This window comes from Neolamprologus brichardi, chromosome 5 (genome assembly GCF_056152115.1).
Source record: "Neolamprologus brichardi isolate AB-2024 chromosome 5, ASM5615211v1, whole genome shotgun sequence".
Classification (NCBI taxonomy): Eukaryota; Metazoa; Chordata; class Actinopteri; order Cichliformes; family Cichlidae; genus Neolamprologus; species Neolamprologus brichardi.
The window spans coordinates 18,775,847-18,797,936 of record NC_142108.1 but is presented as its reverse complement, the minus strand read 5'-3'; the positions used below and the strand labels follow the sequence as shown (position 1 = coordinate 18,797,936).

Sequence of the window (22,090 nt, the reverse complement as noted above, 5' to 3'; positions counted from 1 at the left end):
GTGTGCGCGCGCGTGTATTTGTGAACGCACGCGCACGTGTATGTGTACGCGGTTCTAAGTTTGCGACCAGGAATGAAGGAGAACAGGCGCTGCCGTAAAGTTTAGTGTAGAAGCGCACAGTGTAGAAGCGGATAAGAGGCGGCTGGCTAGACCGCGGCTCACAAATAACGGCTCGCTTGGCCGCGGTGAAATGAGAGCTAAAACGCGAGACTGGGATTTTTTTTTTAAATTGTTTTCCTTCACCTAAGGACAAATGGATCAAGAAGAGGTATCGTTGACTTTTCTTCGCAGCGACTACACTACATGGCTAGCTAGCGAAAACTTTACATTACAACAGAAAATAAAATATCACCAACTTATTAGGACGTTTTCATATAACTGCAGACACCAAATATAGAAGTCGTACATACTTTATCAAGCTTTTAAAACAGCTTCCTTTCAGAAAATACTCAACATGAGTGTCTGAAAGAGGTTTAGACTGAGTTACTAACGCGCATGCATTCCAAGTTATTTTTTGTGGTAATGTTAAGTTATGTCAGGTTTTTGAACTACAGAAACAGCGTGGAAGAAAATGCGGTTCAGCCTAAACACTCCGTTTATTGCCAGTTGTCTGCACAGGATGAAACAGACGGTTATGTAATAGGTGTAACCACAGCACAGACAGCTTACAGCTACAACGATTACTGATAAAAATGTGTCTCATTGCTTCAAAACTTTGTTCTTGTTCTTGAGTGTTTCCGCTTAGCGGTTTGTGTCATCAGTGTCTTTTTTTAAATGAAAGTATGAACGACAGTAAGGGTTAAATTTTTTGTTTTAGGTCTAATATCCTTGTTAATGTTGGTAAATAGACATCAACGCGCTTTACGAATTGGTTGTATGTTTTTTTCTACAATTAGATTATAGCACTTTTTAGTTATAGCACTTTTATGTTATAACTCCCTAGAATAAGAGATTTTTAATCTCAAAGTTAATCTTTACATGGATACATAATGGATACTTAACCCTTTCACGGATAGTGGTCATTGCAGTGGAGAGGTATTCAAAGGTTGTTATCTTGTATTTGTGTCATTGTTGATGGTATACTTGCACATAAACCACTACATTGGACACTGACGTGTCACTCCATACCCCGCCACCCACTGGCAGTTTAATATTACAATAGATGTAGGTAGTGTGTAACTGTAATTATTGTTATTTAACCCTATCATGCATAAATTATGACAAAAACATCATGAAGAAAAAAAGAATCAGGATTCAGAATTTTTTTTTCAAGTATTTTTATTAAGCTTTTCATGCCTAAAGATGAATAAAATACAGAAAAGATACAGAAAAAATTCCAGCATCATCACAGCATAATAGTCCCACCACTGTGTTTCACCATGAAGATGGTATTGCTTCCTTCTGACTCCCTTCTTTCTCTAAACATAAGCAGTGTCACGGTGCCCAGAGAGCTGTCGCTTTGTCCCATCTGCTCAAAGGACATGCTTGCATAATCTTTCTCCAGGTTGTCCTTACTTATTTTAGTCTGATTTGAAGGTGTCTCTCCTGCAGAAGTGGAGTTTTTCTTAATCAGTGACCTGGTGGATTATTCCTGTGCAGGGTTAAATTGATTGTCTTCTTTTGAACAGTAATTCCTGACATGGCTAAGTCATATATGAGTGTCTTGGCAGTTATTCTGATGTCTGTAGACACATCTCTCATTAGTTTTCAATGTCTTTGAAATCTTTCTCTTTCTCCTTCTGCCAGCCTTGTTCTTTAATGTGTCATGAATATACTTATCATTCTGGTTCTTGACACTTAGAAACACTGTTATAACTATGTCTCCCAAAAGAAAGATACCCATCCATCTAAACAAACCACAAAAATGACCTACATGGCAAAAACCAAATACAGGATATCAGCACAGATACCTCATAACAGCTGTCAAACAGTGGTGGACGGTTGATGATTTGACTTGTTTTGCAGCCACGGGACCAGTCAGCATGTATACCAGTGTATTCGAAAGTCAAGTGTGAGGCTGTAACGGCCCCTGTGTGATTTTTTAAAAAAAAATCATATTCTTTTGGACATGTGATGTTATTTATCTTCTAGTCTCTATATGATATTTAGTTTAATTATTTGTCTTTCTGAGTTTCTGTGTCTCTAGTCCTGGTTGCTGGTTATGATGTTAGTTCCCTTCTGTGTCCACTCTGTCCCAGTCTCATCTATGTTTCATCTTCTGCACGACTTCTATATTTTCTGTGTTTTGTCTTCTTTCTGCATCAAGCTGTTGTGTCTTTGTGGGGGTCTCAGTGTCAGTCATGTCTCCATGTTTATCTGCTGTTCCTGTCAGTTCTCATGTCTTTGTTTGGGTCTCTATATTTGTTTACCTTTCTGTCTCAGAGTCAAGCCCGTGTTTTTGTTCTCATGTTCTGTTACTTCCTGTTTTGTTTTGGTACCCTGTGCACGTTATATTCAGTTTTGCTTCCCTTGTCTCATTTAGCCGTGATTAGTGTCAGCTGGCCTTCCACCTGTTGCCTGTTCGCTCAACTGTGTGCTTTCCCTGTAAGTTACTGCCTGTCGGATAATTAACTCATGAATTTGTTTAGTTTGTCATTTTTGCAAGGCGTCGAAAATAAAGCTGTTTTGAGGTTTACACCTTATCTTACAGTACATTCACTTTTGGTTTAATTCCTACCTGCCACACAGTAGAGACTTGACAGAGGACATCTGTCCATTAAAGTTTGTATTCAGGTGGATCATAAAACAGGACAATGATCTCAAGCACATGTGAGTGAAGTTGGCCCCCCCACCTTCTTCAAATCTAACAAAAGTGGTATCAAATGTTTGTGCTACGTTTGTGCTGGTTTGTGCTGCAAAAAATGTCGTTTGTGCTGCTTCTGTCTTAAAGATATCAATGAAAATGTAAAGGTCGACCAGCCCCCCCACATCACCCAAATCAAACAAAATTGATGTCAAACATTTGTGCTACATTTGTGCTGCAAAGATTTTTTGTTTGTGCTGCTATTATTTTAAAGATATTAATAAAATAATGTCCTGATGCGTGCTTAATCATCCAGGCAAGTAAATCCCAAAAGGTTGATTCTGCAGATCTAGTTTGTGAATGATGGTGTTGAAAGCTGAACTGAAGTCATTCTAAAGTATGACAGGATTTGTAGTGTGCTAGGACCAGCCGCTCTAAGCACTTTGTAATGATGTTGGTGAGGGCTACTGGGTGGTAGTCGTGTAGGCTTGATGGGTTGGAGTTTTGGTGTTTGGGGACGATGGAGGTGGAGTTGAAGCAGGCCGGTACCACAGCGTGGGCCAAGGACAGGTTGAATATGTCTGTCAGCACTCCTGCAAGCTCCCCAGAACATGCTCTGAGAACGTGCCCGGGGATGCCATCAGGACCTGCAGCCTTGTGGACATTAATCCTGCTCAGCAACCGCTCCTACATCGGTGGGGGAGAGAGTCAGTGGTTGGTGGTCCGGCGTCACATTGTTGGATTCCCTTGCTCAAAATGGGCATAAAAGCTGTTGAGCTTGTTGAGGAAGGAGGATGCAGGGGAGGGTTTGGTGGTCCTGTAGTCTGTAACGGTCTGGAGTCCTTGCCACATGCGTCGGGGGTTGGAGTTGGAGAAGTGTTAATTAATTAATTATTAATTAATTATAAATAATTAATATCTTCAAAACAGAAGCAGCACAAATGACAATTTTTGCAGCACAAACCAGCACAAACGTAGCACAAACGTTTGATACCACTTTTGTTAGATTTGAAGAAGGTGGGGGGGCCAACTTCACTCACATCCTGCAGATCTCACAGAACTGAAGCAATGTTGTTGAGATTAATGGATCACAAGCTACTGAACCATGGGGGTGTGTATTTAGATTTTATTTATGTGACTCTTTTACCCAAACAAAAGTGCCTCACCTTCTAGTTCACATGTGAATGTAATCGCTTCATCTCTTTAGAAGAAATATAAAAGACTTTCCATTTGAGTGCATTTGTAGATCCATCCATCCATCTTCATCCGCTTTATCCGAGGTCGCGGGGGCAGCAGCCTAAGCAGAGAGGCCCAGACCTCTCTCTCCCCAGCCACCTCCTCCAGCTTATCCGGGGGAACACCAAGGCGTTCCCAGGCCAGCCGAGAGATATAATCTCTCCAGCGTGTCCTGGGTCTGCCCCGGGGCAGTGTGTGTGTGTGCATTTGTAGAATAATACAAAAACAATTCAATACCATAACACTGATCTTATTGAAAAATTAGAACTCTGAGTGCACTGCAGCCAGTCAGAAAGCCAATAAAAGGACATCTCCAGGAGATTTAACAGGCTTTGGGTTGTGGGCTGCCCTTCTAATCTTACCTTAAAAACAGGACTTGTGTTTTCTGCGCTGCTTTTTTCACCGATTGAACTAAAAGAAAAAGGCACGACTCTGCGTTTTTGGGCTGAGCTGTGCCCTTAGCTAGAACCAACTTATGCCCAGTGTTTGCTTCAGTGGGAAATCTGTGTCATAACCTACAATGTGTCCATAACAAGCATAAATGCAGACAGTGAAGTTGGACACTCGCAGAGGTTATGTTGTGTTGAAGTCTAAATCAGGCTTTAGTGATGCACAATGAAGTGCATGAAGTCTTGTGTTGGAGCATAACTGTCTGCTTCCAAACTTCATTCTTTTGTTGCAGTGTTTTTGCTCTGCAGCTTGTAGCATCAATCCTCAGGCTGAAAAATGACTTTTTAAAAAAATTACTTATCATATACTTAATTTATCTTTAAGTAATTCAAGAAGCAGGAAACAGTAAAAATTTCCCAGAACGTGGTGTTATTAGTTTTGAGTTTTCAGCCATATGTTGCCTTCACTGTCACCAAAAGCAGCTGGAGGAGATCTTTGCTTGGTGTAAAGAGGAAGGTCTTCCTCCTGACTCCTCAAAGGAAGCTCAGCTGTGTTTGCTATGGCGCGCTCTTCAGCACACGATGAGCCGCCTCAGCAAAGTGACCAGAGACCTGGAAACCCACCGCTCTCAGCACTTAGCAGAAATGGCGGAGGTAAGGTATCCCCTCTGAAGATATCAGAATGTGACGATAAGAGAGAAAGTCTGTTATCTGTCCTTTCTGTGCGTAAGGTACGCAAGTCACTGGAGCAGATCAGATTCTTCACAGAGCACAAAAATGTTTTGGCTCAGGAGATACAAGATGAGAATGATCACCTTAAGGAGCAGCTGCGGCGCCTAATATCACTTCAAGGTGTGAAAAATTCTTACCTACACAATATACAGATTACAGTAACCCAAGAGCAGAATTAATGTAGTGTTTCCTCATTGTTGGATGGTATTTACTCATAAATTTCTAAAGACAGAGATGTTTTAGTCTCATACACTAAAGGACTCATTCTTATTCTTTTATCATCCTAAACATGCTCTATTTACTTGATTACGCACAAATTTCGTGAGTAATCAACTCCCCTCACCGATTTCCTCTGTCAGATGCCCAGGTAAGCGAGGTGGCTAAAATGCTGTACCAGCAGGGTCTCACAGAGTTGATTCACAGCAGCCCCAGTGAGCAGGTGGCGTACCTCCTGGTGGAGAGGGCTTCCCTGCTTGAGACAAGTGAGCTTACAGACAAGTTGACGGGTGATGGAAACACAGCCAACCATATGGGGACAGGAGCACAAGTGAAGAGCACCGGCGTATCCCAGGTTAGAGGAATAACATCACAAATTCAGTCTCATATGGCCAACATGCATATTGTTTTCCTAGTCTGTGACGCTGTCTTCAAATGTTATTCTACAGGCTGCCCACAAGGGGGCACCACGTCATGGGCAGAGCGCATGGAAAAAACTCTTTGGACTCAAGTCTTCACAGAACAAACATACTTTTATTCCTGTATGTATGTCGTTAGTTCGCTCATCTCCTTTAAATACTAACAAACACTAAGATTGCTCTCAGGAACTGATGCTGACTTTAGTTTTTGTATAATGTGTAAACATAAAGATCTTGCACGTTAGCCATTTGCCACATTAACTACAAACTCTTATTTTCTGTTCCAGTGTTATTTAGCTCTGTTCTGAGCAGAGGTTAGGGAATTTGCATGGCAGAAGAATTTCAAGATACTACCCGACTGATGCATCTTGACCCACTGCACTTCTCAAGGTGTCCAGTTCTTGCATGGACCTCTAAACATTTACGCTAAATGTTCCTGCTCCTGCTTACTTCCTTTTAGAGCTTGTCAGTTATTGCTGTATTGGACATGCGATAAGTTGATGCGTGTTGTATTCACAGGCTGAGGCCAGATTTTTGGCTGGCCAGGAAAGCAGTTTGGGAAGAGAGTGCTCCCGGCTGGAGCGGGACCTGGAGGAGGGCTCCCGCCGGCTGGCAATGGCGCACAATGAGATCCGGCATTTGACTGATGAGCTGGAGTCTGCTCATTTGACCCAGAGAGCGTATGGTGAGAGATATTAATCAGCAATTTATAAAGAGGCTGTCATTCTTAAACTGATTTCTCATGGTGGCTTGCCATCACAATTGTCTCTGTGTATATATGGATATGCTAAATGCAGCTTTTCCTGGAGGAATTTTGTCCCCCCCCCCCCCCCCCCCCCATTCATGGAAATTTTGCAATAATGCACTGAGGGAATTTCTTCGAATTTGGAATAGACGTTCACTTTGACTTAATCCTGAGGTGATTATGTTGTCCTTGCAGTACCACCTTGTTTGGTATAGCACACTCCTAAGTATAGTTAATTTAATCACATGTAATCTTTAGAATTACCGTACTAAATTGCAAATCAAGCAGCTATCTTGTTAGTTGCATTACATGCCATCCTTAGTCATCTGCAAGACGGGGGATTAGAAACAAACAAAAAAAACTCATGTCTTTACTTGCACACTTACACTATAGTTTGCTGGCTTCAGCTTGTGTGCAAGGTAGAGGAAAAATACTAAGGTAACAAAGGCGTGATAAGTGGTCAGGCTTGCAGCATTGCAGCCTCCGTTTCCACCCACGCCTCTTTCTACAGTGGAGAAATTGTGGCTGAGCATTTCTTTGTGAAGTCTAAGGAATTTGGAAAGAAAGCGTCCGTACTTTTTAAAGTTTCCTTGAAGATGTTTCACCTCTCATCCAAGAAGCGTCTTCACTTCAGTTCTAAGAGCAAATGGTGGAGAGTCCCAGATTTTAAGCCCTATGGGAGTGTCCCCAAGAGGTTTATCCTCTACCTAATCACATCAGCCAAGGTGTGAAAACAAGTGTGGTTCACAATCAGCCAAGGTTTCGGGTGAACCCATTGTGAAGCCTAGCCACACCCATGTGATTTACTGAGGTCAAATGTCCCAGGATGTGAGTGGGCATTAAGGCGTCTGGGAAGGGATCTAAAAACTGGATTATAGATGGCAGACAGTTGGTGTCATAAACCACTGCCTCTGTTCAAAGATGGTCATTCACAGTGGACATAGATAGCTTATTTCACTCCTCTTTAAAACCACAGAAAATGACTACAAGCTCCTTGGAAAACAGAACCAGCTTCACCCGCTCTAATCTGGGACTCTCCACCAATTGCTCTTTGAACTGAAGAAGCTTCTTGGATGAGAAGTGAAACGTCTTCAAGGAAACTTAAAGAAGTCCAGATGCCTTTCTTTCCAGGCTCCTTAGACTACAATGACCTGGATGACTGAGAACCTTCACAGACATTTCTTTGTGAAATGCTTTTTGGGCTGGATTTTTGCTCATCCTGCTGAAGGACCAGTAAATTTATGGCAAGGTGATAGGTTCATCATCCTTTGTCTGTCTGTCCATGCATCCACAATTCACAAGATTCACTGGCATTGTTCTAGACTTTGTGTTAATGATTAAACACTAAAAAGAAGATCTTGTATGTTCCTCACCAGGATAGGGTTTCTGTCACGGTGGGGAGGTGTAGTCTAAGCTTGATTGTTTACTGGTAATTGCAGTATGTGACAGCTCATCTCATGTAAAAGTAATGTAACAAATTATTAAAAAAATACTCTCTCTGGGAAATAATTGCACTAACAATACACAAGCAAAGCATTATTTGAAGAAAAATTAACAAGTACTGTGTGATAAACTGGTTGTTGTGAGTAACACATCAGAATTCTTTATTTCATTCACATTAGAGCCTCTCCTGGGATAAAAGAGAAAATATACACATACAAGGAGAGGGTCATTCAATGCACATCATCATCATAAAAAAAAGAAAGAAATACATCAATCAATAAATCACCCATTTCCAAATGCAGTTATAATTTATCTACAAGATTTTCATAGGCTCAAAAGTAACTAGACATTTGGCTAACAGGCTATTTCATGGCCAGGTTAGATCTGTTCTCTTGTTATTCTGTAGTGTACAGTTCAAGATTGATGTGTTTTATTTGACTCTGGATACATATGTATGTCAAATGAAACTAGTTGAAAGCATGCAACCTCAAAGTTCAGTCCTATTTTCTTTTAGTGTAAAATAATCAGCCATGACTGCTTGAAAAGAAAATGCCACATTTAGCTAAATCTGGAACCGATTTTTAGCCTTGTTTGTATAACACATAAGCATACTCTTCAAATAAAACTGAAGTTTTGCACCCCTGTAACAAAACTTAACCAGCAACTTTGTTCAGAGAAGTGTGTGCTTACTCTAGCTTATGTTGTTTTTCAGAACCTGAGCTGCAATCAGCACAGCAGGAGGTGGAGCAGCTCCGGCAGGAGGTAGAAAAGCTGAAGAAATATGGTGAGAATTGTTTTGCATTTTTTTCAGCACAAAATTGCCACTACGGATTCCCAACAGATAGCCAGACACAGTTTGTGATTCACTTTGGTTGTTATAATAGCTTTAAAGTGACACTTTGGTGAAATGTCATTCAGCATTCATCCGTGCTCCAGCTTACTCCACACATTTCCCCTGAAACTACTGCGCCGCACATCCGCTGCAGCTGAGCCAACAACACACCTCGCCACTACCAAGAAATTGCATTCTAAACAACAGTTTTCAAAGAACTAATTGTGAAACGAAGACAAAAGCAGGTTTACACGCCCCATACAGTTCAGATTCATGAACTGGAATAAAACCCCTTCTTTAAGTAGTTTTCCCTCCACCGCAGATCAGCAAGAAAACCACTTTTATTAACCCCTCACCTGTAAAAGCCTGATGGGGTATTGTTGTCATCCTGCCAGGTGGGCAGGTGGCATTGAAACCCGAGCTAGGGTATTCAGATTCATGCCTCGGGTGTATCTCCTAAAAATCTCAGATAAGTTCAAGTTCAGATTTTAAGTATACTGAAAATGTTGCGAACACGATAACTCGAGAAGGAAGTGACTTAGGAATTTTACATTTACAACATAGATGCATCTACTAGTATGCTGAGGGGTAGCGCTGGTGGCCATCAGTGTTTTGTATAATAGACTTGGACTAATAAATTTAAACTGCTGGAGCATTATTTTAGCTTCAGAAATGTGGAGTACAGCAGATAGTACAGTCTTTAAAAAATATAAATTAATCTTTTAATCACATTTATTAAGTAGACCTTCAAAGTGTTTAAAGTAAAATAAAAATGATAACAGTGATAGCATGTTGTATTATTATTATTATCATCATTATCATCATCTAATGCAGCGGTCCCCAAGCCCTGGGCCACAGACTGGTACAGGTCTGTGAGTCGTTTGGTACTGGGCTGCAAGAGTTGAAACTCGGGTGTGAAATTCATGGTTTTCAGGGTTTTTAGCGTTATTTTTTAAATTGTTTTTATCGTTAACTCGGTTTCCCTGGGTCTTTTCCTGTGTGTTATGAATAAATCTTTGTATTTGGTACCGGTACTGGTTTTATTTAGTTGTATTTATCCACGACACCTTAAAAGCCGGTCTATGAAAATATTGTCTGACATAAACTGGTCCATGGCGCAAAAAAGGTTGGGGACCGCTGATCTAATAAGTGCTTTTTTTTTTTTTTTTTTAAAGAAATGGTGGAACTGCGAAAGACCAAAGAGCTAAATGATCGCCTGGACCTCGAGATCAGAGCCTTGAGGAATAGGGTTCGCTCCTTGGATGCTGAGAAAACCTCTTTGAAGCAGATGGTAAGAGACCAGCTAGAATAAAGTAATTTACAAAAACATACAATGAAGATTTTTTTATTGTCCATAAGTTGAGGACAAGATCTTTTGATAGAAGAGCATTAAATTACATTTAAAGTACTCAACGCAAATCAACCACATAACTTGCTGTACTTGGTTTCTTTGCTTTGGTTAGTTCATTAGGAATTATGTGGAATGCTCTCATTCAACACTAATTTCATTTACATGTTATCACATATATTAAAAGCTGTGGAAAATCACACAGTACTATGCAAAATTCACCCGTCATTTCTTTAGATTTTGTTAGGAAAATGGGAAACAGGTGCAGTAATTTATTGAAATGTGTAAACATACATGTATATATGGTGTAAAAGACAAAAATAATTGTAACAAACTTGAAATTCAAGGTGAAATTCATCTTTATTCTTCAACGTAGCCTATACCCGCTTCTTCAAGGCATCTTATAATTTCTTTAAGTAGTCTTCAGAAATAGTTTTCCAGGCTTTGTGAAGGACATTTAAAGCTCTTCTTTGGATGTCGGCTACCTTTTGTTCTGTTCTCTGTCCAGATGATCCCACACTGCTTCAATAATGCTGAGGTCTCTGGGGAGCTCAATCCAAGACTGATGACTGTGTTTCATTGTGTTTTTTCTCTGTCCTAGTGTGCGTTTATTGCATTGGAAATGTGTTTGGGATTGTGGTCAGGCTGAGAAATGAAGGTGTTGCCAATCAAATTCTTTCCAGATGGCACTATATGGTGCATCAAAATTGGACTGTAGCTTTCTGCGTTAATGATTCCATCAAATTTGACGAGATCTCCAACACCAGTGGCTCTAATACAGCTCTAAACCACCAAACACCACCATGTTTTTTTAAACTCGATTTTTATTTATTTTTAATCAGCAGTGATACAATGTGGTACAAGCATATACTTGCATCAAACTACACAGAGCAGCTATGAATGTCCAGGAGCAGCATGTCACAGAAGCACACATACATACATACATATAAAGAAAAAGTATACACGAGCAGGACCTTCTTGCTGTGAGGCAACAGTGTTAACCACTGTGCCACTGTGCTGCCTGCTGTCCTGAGTTCAATTCCACCATCAGGCCAGGGTCTTTCTGTGTGGAGTTTGCATCTTCTCCCCGTGTTAGCGTGGGTTCTCCCCGGGTACTCCGGCTTCCTCCCACTAACTTCCTCCCGCAGTTAGTGGGGATAGCTTAATTGGAAACACTAAATTGCCCATAGGTGTGAATGCAGGAGTGAATGCAAGTGCAATTGGTTGTCTTCTGTCTGTGTGTTAGCCCTTTGACAGACTGGCAACCTGTCCAAGGTGTACCCTAACTCTCGCACGAAGACAGCTGGGATAGGCTCCGATGCCCCCCGCAACCTTGAAAAGGATAAGCGGAAGCGAATGGATGGATGGATGGATGGATGGATGACCACTCTTTGGCCTTATATGAAGCAGTCTTTTACCACCACCATGTTTTACAGATGGCTGTAGACACTCACTGTTGTACCTCTCTCCTGACCTTCTCCATACATACAACACAAGATTTCACCAACAATTTGACCAACAATCACCTTGTTAATGCAAAAATACTATTTTATGCCTTCAAACAATGTTTTCTTTCACCAACTAAAGACATGGCAATAAATGGGAATAAATTATGTGTTTTTCCAGCAGGCTGCTAGTAACAAAGTAGCAGATTGCCTATTATGTGTGTACACAATAGTGGTTTATCCTGTAAGTTAGGTGCATTTTTTGTGCTTGACTAATTCATAAGTCAGCATTAAGCATCTTAACTAAAAAAAACATTCCTCTGAAAAAGGATCAGGTTGAAGGACTGGACTGAAAATGAGTGAAAAAGCAGCCAGTGTCCAAAGAAAAACTTTGAAAGACCTTCAGAAAACCTGGAGAACTATTGCTCAGGACCACTTTTTAATAAATACAAGGAGCTCTCACTTCTCTGAAGTGAGAGCTCCTTGTATTGTCTTGCCCCAACCCTTTTGTGCAATACTGTATCTTTGTGAAACTGTGTTAGATTTATTTGCTGTTACTTTCTGTACAGCAAAATTTAGTTAAATTAAAACAAAATAGCAAAGTTCTCAGTTCGCATTTCAACTTTGCTGTTAATTCACGGCTGAATATAAAGTACATGAGAGGTACATGCACCTACATGTTAACTTGATGTGCAGAACAGACATTATGCAAATATATGTAGCATAAAGGCCCCTGTGAGGATTGGTTTGTGTGTGTGTGTGTGTGTGTATGTGTGTGTGTATGTGTGGGCTCTTTTATTTTGTAGATCGGCTAATTAATTATTTAAGCGTCAAATAACACAAACATGAATGAATGAATAGTGAAATAACAACTTGTCTACTGTATGTGTGTTTGTCTTAGGTCGTGTTGCTGCAGGAAGAAGCAGAGCAGTTGAAGGCAGCCTTACAGGAGGAGCTCCTAACTAAAGAGGTTCCAGTCAAACAAGTAACAGAGATGACTCAAGTAAGTCTGTTTAAACATGATGTATTCACTCAAGGTTTTGCATTTTTATGCTATATATACATATTTTGGTGACAGGAGCGTTTTGGAGGAAGCTAGCTTTGAAACCTTCTAAACTGGTCTTGTGCTATTTTTGCTACTGCTCTTATATAAATGCACAACTAAGAATGCAACAGCAAATTTGGGGTTTACATTGGCAGGAGACTCATATGCACAATGCAGGAGTGAGAGTATGACATGGAAAGTTTTAACTGCTGTTTAAATAATCTAAAATGAACAAAAGCCTACAGGGACAAGGAGCGAGGGCAAACATGAGCTCGTGAAAGGAAGGTTAGGCAGCGCTTGGGCAAACATAACACAGCTTGACAGAGAGAAAAACAGAACTATGTTTGCACAGAGGGCTGGTCAGTCAGTAGGAGACAGGTGAGCAACATATATCAGCTGAAAGTAAGTAATACAGGTGAAGACAATTAGGACAATCACACTGGAGCCTGGCACAGAAAATAAGAGTAGAGACACAACAGGAATCACACACACAGGCAGGGGGAGGAACAGATAGAGAACCACTTAGGGACCTGAAATAACAAAAATCAGAACATGAACTTAAACACATGGCTGTAAAACTGTCAACTCATTTCTTCAATAGCCAAAACAGCTATTCAAAATTCACTAATATCACTTTTGCTTTCACTCTAAGAGAGGATGTGTTAAAATCCTGCGCACTGTTTGTGTTATTCTATTTCAGTATGTGTTAAATTATAAAATATAATTAGAAATAGTTATAATTGGTTATAACTGTCTAATTAAGGCATCGCACAGTTCATGCAGATTTGTCGACTGCACATTTGATGCTAATTTCCTGTTCCACCAAATCCCGAAGGTGCTCTACAGCAAGCTGAACTTTTGATGAGGGCTTAATACACACCGGAGTAATCAGGGAATGAGACACAGAAGGAGAGCACAGCAGGGAGTAATCAGAGGTAACGAGACAAGTGGACGCAAAACCAGAACACAGGACAGGGACTATCAGAATAAAAACAGGAAACACACGGCAGGCACAGAGGCATGGACTTGACGCTGAGCAGAGAAAGTACGGAGCACAGGGACAGCAACAACCGACTGAACAAGAAAATAGACATGAAGACAGAACTAAACCTACACGACACATGAGGGGCACAGGAACAAAACCTAAGAACTAGAAATCACAGAACAAAGAACAACTAGAGCGCTAGACATACAAAGCAGACAGCAAAACACTAGCAGTCATAAACCATGATGAAATAAAAAATACAAGTACAAGACTCAAAATACAGGGTCACCTACACAGGACTGTGACACAAACTTACAAATACCTGAATATTATGTCTGCCCAACATCACAACAGTCAGTACAGATTGGCTAGAAAAAAAGATTTCATTATTTACGTTCTTCATATTGATGCGCTTGAATAAAATGTAAAGTTTGATTTTGTACTTCTTTCAGTCTCCAACAGCAGAGCTGGTACAGAGCAACAAGACTTGCAGACGTTTGCAAGAAAAGCTCACTGCAGAGAGGAGAAGCCTTTTGGAAAAAGAGGAAACTGTAAGTAAATATATTAATAAGTTAAAACCGTCATGCAAACAAGACAGAACATCACAATGAACAGAAGACAACACATAAGCACAAACAGCACACAGAGAATCACAAAGGCAAAGACAGAACACCTGGTATTTAATTCCAATACTAAACTCTATCTATTTCCCCAATTGTCTCTGAATCGTTATCTTACAACAGTTACCTAATAAATGTGTCTAACTTTAATCAGTGCATCAATTTACACAACTTTGCTTCTTATGACATTCAACACCCTCTTTGTATAACTTTCTGGGCTTTCTTCCCAGACCTTATCATCAATCATTTTTAGGGCTCATTTTCACAGGCTTATGGCTGAGGTCAGTTCATGAAGTCAAAAATAATGACTGTTATGCCAGCCTTACACTAAAAAAAAAAGATTGGCCTATTTCTACCAACCATATGTCACAAAGCTCTCAAAATAGGCCACAAACCTATCAAGGTTACACATTATTTCCAGTTATTAAATCTCAAAACAACCTGTGTGCATCAACAGGTGTTCTTACAAATGTAAATAATGCTTGACCTAAATATATGGGTCACAAACAATTTGAGCATACGGGTCAAATGCTTAACATTGTAATTTCAATATATAAACAGTCTAGTACAGGTACGTAGTGTATACAAGTATATATGTCGCCTGTAATTTGCATGGAAGTGACACACCTGTCTAACACTGAACAGTTGCTCTCCAAGCTGTAGTGTATTTGTGAAAACAACACTTTCTTTGATTCTGATTTCACCCAGCAAGAGTCAGAAAACCTCTTGGAGCTGTTGCTGACTAATTGCGTCATGTCCAGTATGACAGAAAAATGTTGAATGTGAGGAAGAAGGAAGATCTCTCATGGTCTTTAAGGTTTATGTGATGTTTGAGCTTTAGGTCTATATTTCAGTTTTGGGTTTCTTTTTTTTTTAATCTAATGAGTGAATTCTTTATTCTTGTATTTGGTAGTTTGAGTTTTAGATTCCCGATTCGATTCTTTTGTATTATTCTAACAGAGAGTTTGATTTCTTTTCATATAGTTGAGTCTATTGCTTCATTGTATTTTTAGCAGTATGTTTCAAGATAGTTTGCCGTCTAGTGTTTGACTTTCTTTAGCTCCAGTTCCCATATGTGATTTTGTTACAAATCATCAGTTTGGGATTTTTTTAACCTTCATATTTTTTGGTACTTTATGCATATCAGCTATTAAAGGCCGCCTTTTGTTTACACTATTTGTACTGCCTACGCTCTGCAGTTTGTTACCTCAACACACCTAAGCGCTACAACCCACACAGCACACCTTGACAGGCAAACCTTTGCTGTTTATAATACAGAGTTTCAGCAGAGAAGTGCTGAATTCTTTCGTCCCTGTCAGGTTTAATATATACTAAATTACAATTAGAAGGATGATTTGAATGACATGTGAAAAGTGTGTCCACGAACTGCTTATCACAGTTTTAAATAGAGAGATTTAAAATCTAAAATTTAATGTGTTTCTTCCTTTGCTCTCAGTCTGACAGTTGTTGAGTGACCTTGCTGAGTAACCTTGCTGAGTAATCTTGCTAAATAGGTGGGACTGAAAACACACCTCTATCAAGGTGGATTAAGCAACCTCAGGAGGCCTGTATTGTAAACAAATGTAAAAACTACCCATCAGAGCTCTAAAATGCATTACGTGGCTCTGGACAATGTGATAGATAGACATACATACACACACACGCAAACTCTTATAGACAAAGGTACGCATACATGCATCCAATGGGATGAAAGACCAAGGTAACTGAGACAGAATAAATACAGTTTCATAGAGATCTGAAAGCCTTAGCTAAGTCTTCAAGTAAAAAACACGTCTGTATGTTATCAGCACATATTTTAACAACCTGCTAAGTGCTTGTGAGAACTATATGAAAGCTGCATGACCCACGTGACAACCCTGAATTCTGAACCCCTGTTAACAGGACTGTGACTTACTCAAGGCCTCTGGTTTTTCCCAACCAGTCTGTAACCCATAGTTTTTGTGAAAGACACCAATTTGTTTACAAACACTTGCCTAACCACCAAGCAATTGGTTGCAAGACAAACCAGTAACCAGTAAAGTTGTGCTTTACAAACCAACACATTTAAAAAGTTGAGCAGTATCCGTCACAGGTTTTGAGCTGCACTCTTAAAAGTTTGCCTGCTTTTTCATGAGTAGTTATGGGCTGTCTTAGAAACCACAGGTGACCCTGATAACCTGCAGTTACAAAGAGGTTTTCAGTGCAGCACTGTATCCCATATAGCACAAACAATGTTCATGCTGGCAACAGCAACCAACTTCCAGCAAGTGCTCGCCAACTTATCAGCAACGACAAATCTTTCACTAGCAACTGTTTTTGCCAAGCCGTTGCTGACCAGTATTTAAGTGTGCATAACTGAGGCTTTAGCAGTTCATTTCACAGTGATTGCCAGCAACCACCTGCACCTGGTCAGATAGTACTCTCTTTTGCCTGATAACAAGTGGTTGCCACGTGGTCGCCAACTATTCTCGGGGGCCTGAATCTTTTTGTGTCCTGTACAGGGTGAGTAAGTTGATTAAGACCCAATCAGACCTGCCGATTTTTTTAAAATAGCGTCAGTGCTCACGAGATGGCTTTTGGTGACGAATTGAGACATTAGAAGAACATGGAGAGATTTCAGATGAGTCCCAATAATTTTTTTAATAAAATAAACAGCCTTTTCTGTTTTACATTATACATTATATCTTTTTTCTTATCTGTTTAGATACATTCTCTTCAGCAGCAGGTTGACTGTTCCCAAACCAGTGTGGATAACCTTGTGCTAAATATCAACACCAGTGAAGACATCCTGCAGGATCAAATGTACGATATTCAATCCCTGGACCTTCTAGTTCTCAGGATTTTCTATAAAACAGTCCCATGAATGAAGGTTTATATTCAGTGTGTGTGTCCATGTCTGCGTTTGAAGGCTGCTGAAACAAAAAAAGGCAGATCCCCATCTTTTTGTAAACACTCAGTCACATGACTCCTTTGTGACAGCGGATGAAGAGCCACAGACGACAAAGTATGAAGAAAACAGACCACAAAAAGTAATTTCCCATATTTCATCAGGTCTGCTTACACATTTAAACCTGCTTTCATGTCATAGTGCTAAAGTGGAAAAATAACAGTTGCCTAGCTCATGTTTTCAGTTCAAAGAGAAAGCTGCAAATAAATAATTCACATGTGCAGAAGGTGATACTTAATGCTCTGGGCAAACAAAAACAAACACAAAAACCCCAACTGTAAACACCAAAAATAAAAATAAATTCTGTCTGTGTTGATGTTTTCATTTTGGACTGTAGGAGTGTATTAATTGTCAACAAGCAATGGAAACTCTGCTGTCCTCCCAAGAGGAGTGTGAGGCACTTAAAAGGGAGATCTGCGAAACCCTGAAATGCATTGACGAAGAGCGAAGGTAACCTAACTTACATCAGTGTGACAAATACAATGAGTTTGACGTGTAATTATGATTAGACGTCCATTCATCCATACAGGAGACAACTATAATTAAATGGAATAAAACGGCTGTGCACAGTGTAACACGTAGGCATCTTTTGCCATCATGAAATGAGCTTTTTGCATTTGATTTTGTTACCATGTCCCTTCAGCAAATTCCACGAGATGAAGCAAAAACACAAGGCCAAACTTTGCCGAGCCAAACAGAAATTTGAAGATGAAACCACCTGGCGTGATGAGAAGATAAAAAGTCTAGAGAGAGAATTGTCCTTGTGCTGTCATTCAGTAGCAAAGGTGAGTCTGCACTTGGATGTTTGAGGTGGAGCAGTAACATTGAGTCTTTTTACAGTTGCTTAGTCTGTATTTTATGTCCCCTGAAGAACACAGAAAACTGCTACTTGTGTGCTTCTGTTTGCTGTCTTATTGGTTCAGTGATGAAGCCGAATTTGTAAATGTTCATCAAGGGGGACTGTAGGAGCTGATATAAAGCTGAAGGTGGTAAATGTTTCTTTTTTTCTTTTCATGCTCAGGAGAAGGAGCTTGTCATAAGCATAACTGTGGAAAATGAGAAACTACTCTCTGAGAGGAGGAAGCTACTGCAACAGCTAAACGAGGAGGAGCACAAGAAGGAGGACAGTTGTCTAAAAGCTTCTTTATCCAAATGCAGGTACTGAAATTACTGAAATTTACTGAATGATAAGTCATCCAATCCAGACTTCATGTTACGGTATGTTCGTTCTGATCCTAAGGGTGGAACTTTTAGAGCTCGAAAACAAGAAACTCGGAAACCAAATATCACAAATGTCCAACCAGCTCGCTGTCCTGGAGTTCAGCCTGCAGAAGACGCAGCTGCTTCACTTTGCTGAGGTACCACTCGTGCTTAATTATGCTTTTATTTTATACACATGCTCCATATTGTTTTATGTTTTCCATTTATTTGGCTACCATAAGAATGATCTATCAGCCTTTCTAATAAAATAGAAATTCCTAAACCTATAATTAGGCTCTGCCTCAAAGGTGTTGCGAAAATACACCTTGGTAAAAAAGAAAAATTCACTCTCTGCCAACTTTGGCCTTAGAAGTTGTTTTCATCAAAATTTAACAAGCAAGAGCACATGACCATGGCATTATTCATTTAACAAAAACTCAACCAAAATGCAGAAGCAGTGTCTGAAAAGCTACAGTGGGGCAAAAAATCGGTTAGTCAGCCACCGATTGTGCAAGTTCCCCCACTTAAAATGATGACAGAGGTCAGTAATTTGCACCAGAGGTACACTTCAACTGTGAGAGACAGAATGTGAAAAAAAAAATCCATGAATTCACATGGTAGGATTTGTAAAGAATTTATTCGTAAATCAGGGTGGAAAATAAGTATTTGGTCACCTCAAACAAAGAAAATCCCTGGCTCTCACAGACCTGTAACGTCTTCTGTAAGAAGCTTTTCTGTCCCCCACTCGTTACCTGTATGAATGGCACCTGTTTGACCTCATCATCTGTATAAAAGACACCTGTCCACAGCCTCAACCAGTCAGACTCCAAACTCCGCCATGGCCAAGACCAAAGAGCTTTCGAAGGACACCAGGAAAAGAATTGTAGACCTGCACCAGACTGGGAAGAGTGAATCTACAATAGGCAAGCAGCTTGGTGTGAAAAAATCAACTGTGGGAGCAATCATCAGAAAATGGAAGACATACAAGACCACTGATAATCTCCCTCGATCTGGGGCTCCACGCAAGATCTCATCCCGTGGGGTCAAAATGATCATGAGAACGGTGAGCAAAGATCCCAGAACCACACAGGGGGACCTGGTGAATGACCTGCAGAGAGCTGGGACCAAAGTAACAAAGGTCACCATCAGTAACACACTACAACGGCAGGGAATCAAATCCCGCAGTGCCAGACGTGTTCCGCTGCTGAAGCCAGTGCATGTCCAGGCCCGTCTGAAGTTTGCCAGAGAGCACATGAATGATACAGCAGAGGATTGGGAGAATGTCATGTGGTCAGATGAAACCAAAGTAGAACTTTTTGGTATAAACTCAACTCGTCGTGTTTGGAGGAAGAAGAATACTGAGTTGCATCCCAAGAACACCATACCTACTGTGAAGCATGGGGGTGGAAACATCATGGTATGGGGCTGTTTTTCTGCCAAGGGGACAGGACGACTGATCCGTGTTAAGGACAGAATGAATGGGGCCAAGTATCGTGAGATTTTGAGCCAAAACCTCCTTCCATCAGTGAGAACTTTGAAGATGAAACGAGGCTGGGTCTTCCAACATGACAATGATCCAAAACACACCGCCCGGGCAACAAAGGAGTGGCTCCGTAAGAAGCATTTGAAAGTCCTGGAGTGGCCTAGCCAGTCTCCAGACCTCAACCCCATAGAAAATCTGTGGCGGGAGTTGAAAGTCCGTGTTGCTCGGCGACAGCCCCAAAACATCACTGCTCTTGAGAAGATCTGCATGGAGGAATGGGCCAAAATACCAGCTACTGTGTGTGCAAACCTGGTAAAGACCTATAGTAAACGTTTGACCTCTGTTATTTCCAACAAAGGTTATGTTACAAAGTATTGAGTTGTATTTTTGTTATTGACCAAATACTTATTTTCCACCCTGATTTACGAATAAATTCTTTACAAATCCTACCATGTGAATTCATGGATTTTTTTTTTTTTTTTTTTTTTTTTTTTTTTTTTTTTTTCCTTTTCCCACATTCTGTCTCTCACAGTTGAAGTGTACCTCTGGTGCAAATTACTGACCTCTGTCATCATTTTAAGTGGGGGAACTTGCACAATCGGTGGCTAACTAAATACTTTTTTGCCCCACTGTAAGTAGAGCCATCTTTAGCAGTAACTGCTTTTTATGCGACTTTATCGGTCCCTCACTTCATTGTGGAGTCCAGCCAAAGCATTTTAGTTAGGTTCGGTTGTGGACTTTGAAAGCGTCATTAAAGCTCTTTGGGGCCTTTTTCTTGTTGCATAAGCCAGTTTTAACAAAGGTTTAGCTTTCAGACACACATTTTACTCTAAAAAACTTGTATACAGAGGAGTTAATGATTGACTCTGTGACGACAAGCCCAAATCCTCACCCCTCCATTACCGTGCTTGGCAGTTGGTATGAAGTGTTTGTGCTGATGAGTTGTGTTTGGTTTTTGCCAAACAGCACTGGACATTCTCGTCGAACATCACTTTAGTCTCTCCAAAGGACATTGTTCCATTGTGTGGTTTGCTCTGATTCAAGAGGCTTTCTCCTGGGAGCCTCTTCAAACAAGCCACATTTATTCAGCCTTTTTTCTGATTGTGCTGTCATGAACTTTAACATGCTAACTGAGGTCTGTAGCATGTTAAATGCTAACATAATTTAATATTTGTTGAGTCTTTGACACTGAATTACCTACACTGCTACAGCCTGACTGTGTCCTGGTTCTTAACAGATAAAGCCCATCTTTTGAATTTAATATTAATCTGCTGCTTGTTTTGTGTGATTAGAAACTTAAGAAAATGCCAGATGACCAGCAAGTTTTCAAGTCTCTTCCTCAGCAGTCTTCAAGGTAGGTCCAGCAGTGATTCAGAACTTGCCTCAAATTAATTTGTTAGGAACAATGAAACCTAATTAAATGTCTGTTAACTTTGCATCCACAGTGTGATTTCACCCGAGCAGTCTGAAGCTCAGGCCTTGTTGGATGGTACACTTAGAGGTCACTCCAAGCAGACAGATGGAACTTGTTACAGTCATGCGTCTGAGATTTTGTGTCAATCAGCAGATATGAGCTACCTGAACCTGACCTCCACACAGAAAAACCACTTGAACCGCTCAGGTCCCCTGGCTGCCCTCAGCAACCTTGAAAATCTGCCTTCCTGAAGTTTTCTGTTTTATTTGTAAGTTAAATTAATAAATAAGATACAAACTGGGTTTGAATTTCATTAAAACCATCAAATTAAACCAGCCTGAATTTGTATCAGTTTCTAAATTTTGTGGACTTTCACATCAAAAATTGACATTTGTTCTCCATCTTAAACTTCAAGGTTTTGCATTGGAAATAAGTTATCTGAATTTCTGGAGCAGGCCCACATCTCATAACACTCCCCTTTCAATTCTTTGTGTATATTTGACCCCTTGCGCTACAAGCAGTTTGTTCTTCTTTTAGTTCCCCACCTACCTTCCCTCATCTCTTTGTCTCTCATCTCTTATTAGTGCATCTGCCTGACCCAGGAGACGCCACCAGTCCCTTCTGAGCCCCTCCCCTAAAACTACAGTCTGGTTTCATGCTCATGCCATCTGCCATTATCTCCTATAAGTGCTGTCAGTCCTAAATTATGATATGGTTCCTGCTATTAAACAGAAAAAAAAATTCCAGTTCACTAGAATTAAAATGAATGTATCTAACATAATTACTGCACAGTTTAAAGATTTTAGGGACTGGTGATCAGATAAACAGCATCAGACAAAACAGGAGCA

General features: G+C 40.3%; 1 protein-coding gene across 2 annotated transcripts; it reads left to right on the top strand.

The window, feature by feature from the left end:
- The first annotated feature begins 184 nt into the window (after nucleotides 1–184).
- On the top strand, nucleotides 185–21,584 carry si:dkey-264d12.5 (coiled-coil domain-containing protein 30). Of its 2 annotated transcripts, XM_006783214.3 has the most exons (18): nucleotides 185–268; nucleotides 4,849–5,022; nucleotides 5,100–5,220; nucleotides 5,460–5,671; nucleotides 5,766–5,858; nucleotides 6,255–6,420; nucleotides 8,636–8,707; nucleotides 9,931–10,046; nucleotides 12,450–12,551; nucleotides 14,031–14,129; nucleotides 16,903–17,000; nucleotides 17,107–17,227; nucleotides 17,483–17,595; nucleotides 17,789–17,930; nucleotides 18,167–18,303; nucleotides 18,386–18,503; nucleotides 21,121–21,182; nucleotides 21,274–21,584. In XM_006783214.3, the coding sequence occupies exons 1-18, from the start codon at nucleotides 254–256 to the stop codon at nucleotides 21,491–21,493; spliced, it is 2,181 nt and encodes a 726-aa protein (XP_006783277.3). In that variant the 5' UTR covers nucleotides 185–253; the 3' UTR covers nucleotides 21,494–21,584. The 2 variants fall into 2 exon arrangements, with proteins under 2 accessions (XP_006783277.3, XP_035760215.2); XM_035904322.2 differs by lacking the exons at nucleotides 16,903–17,000; nucleotides 17,107–17,227.
- Nucleotides 21,585–22,090: the final 506 nt, after the last annotated feature.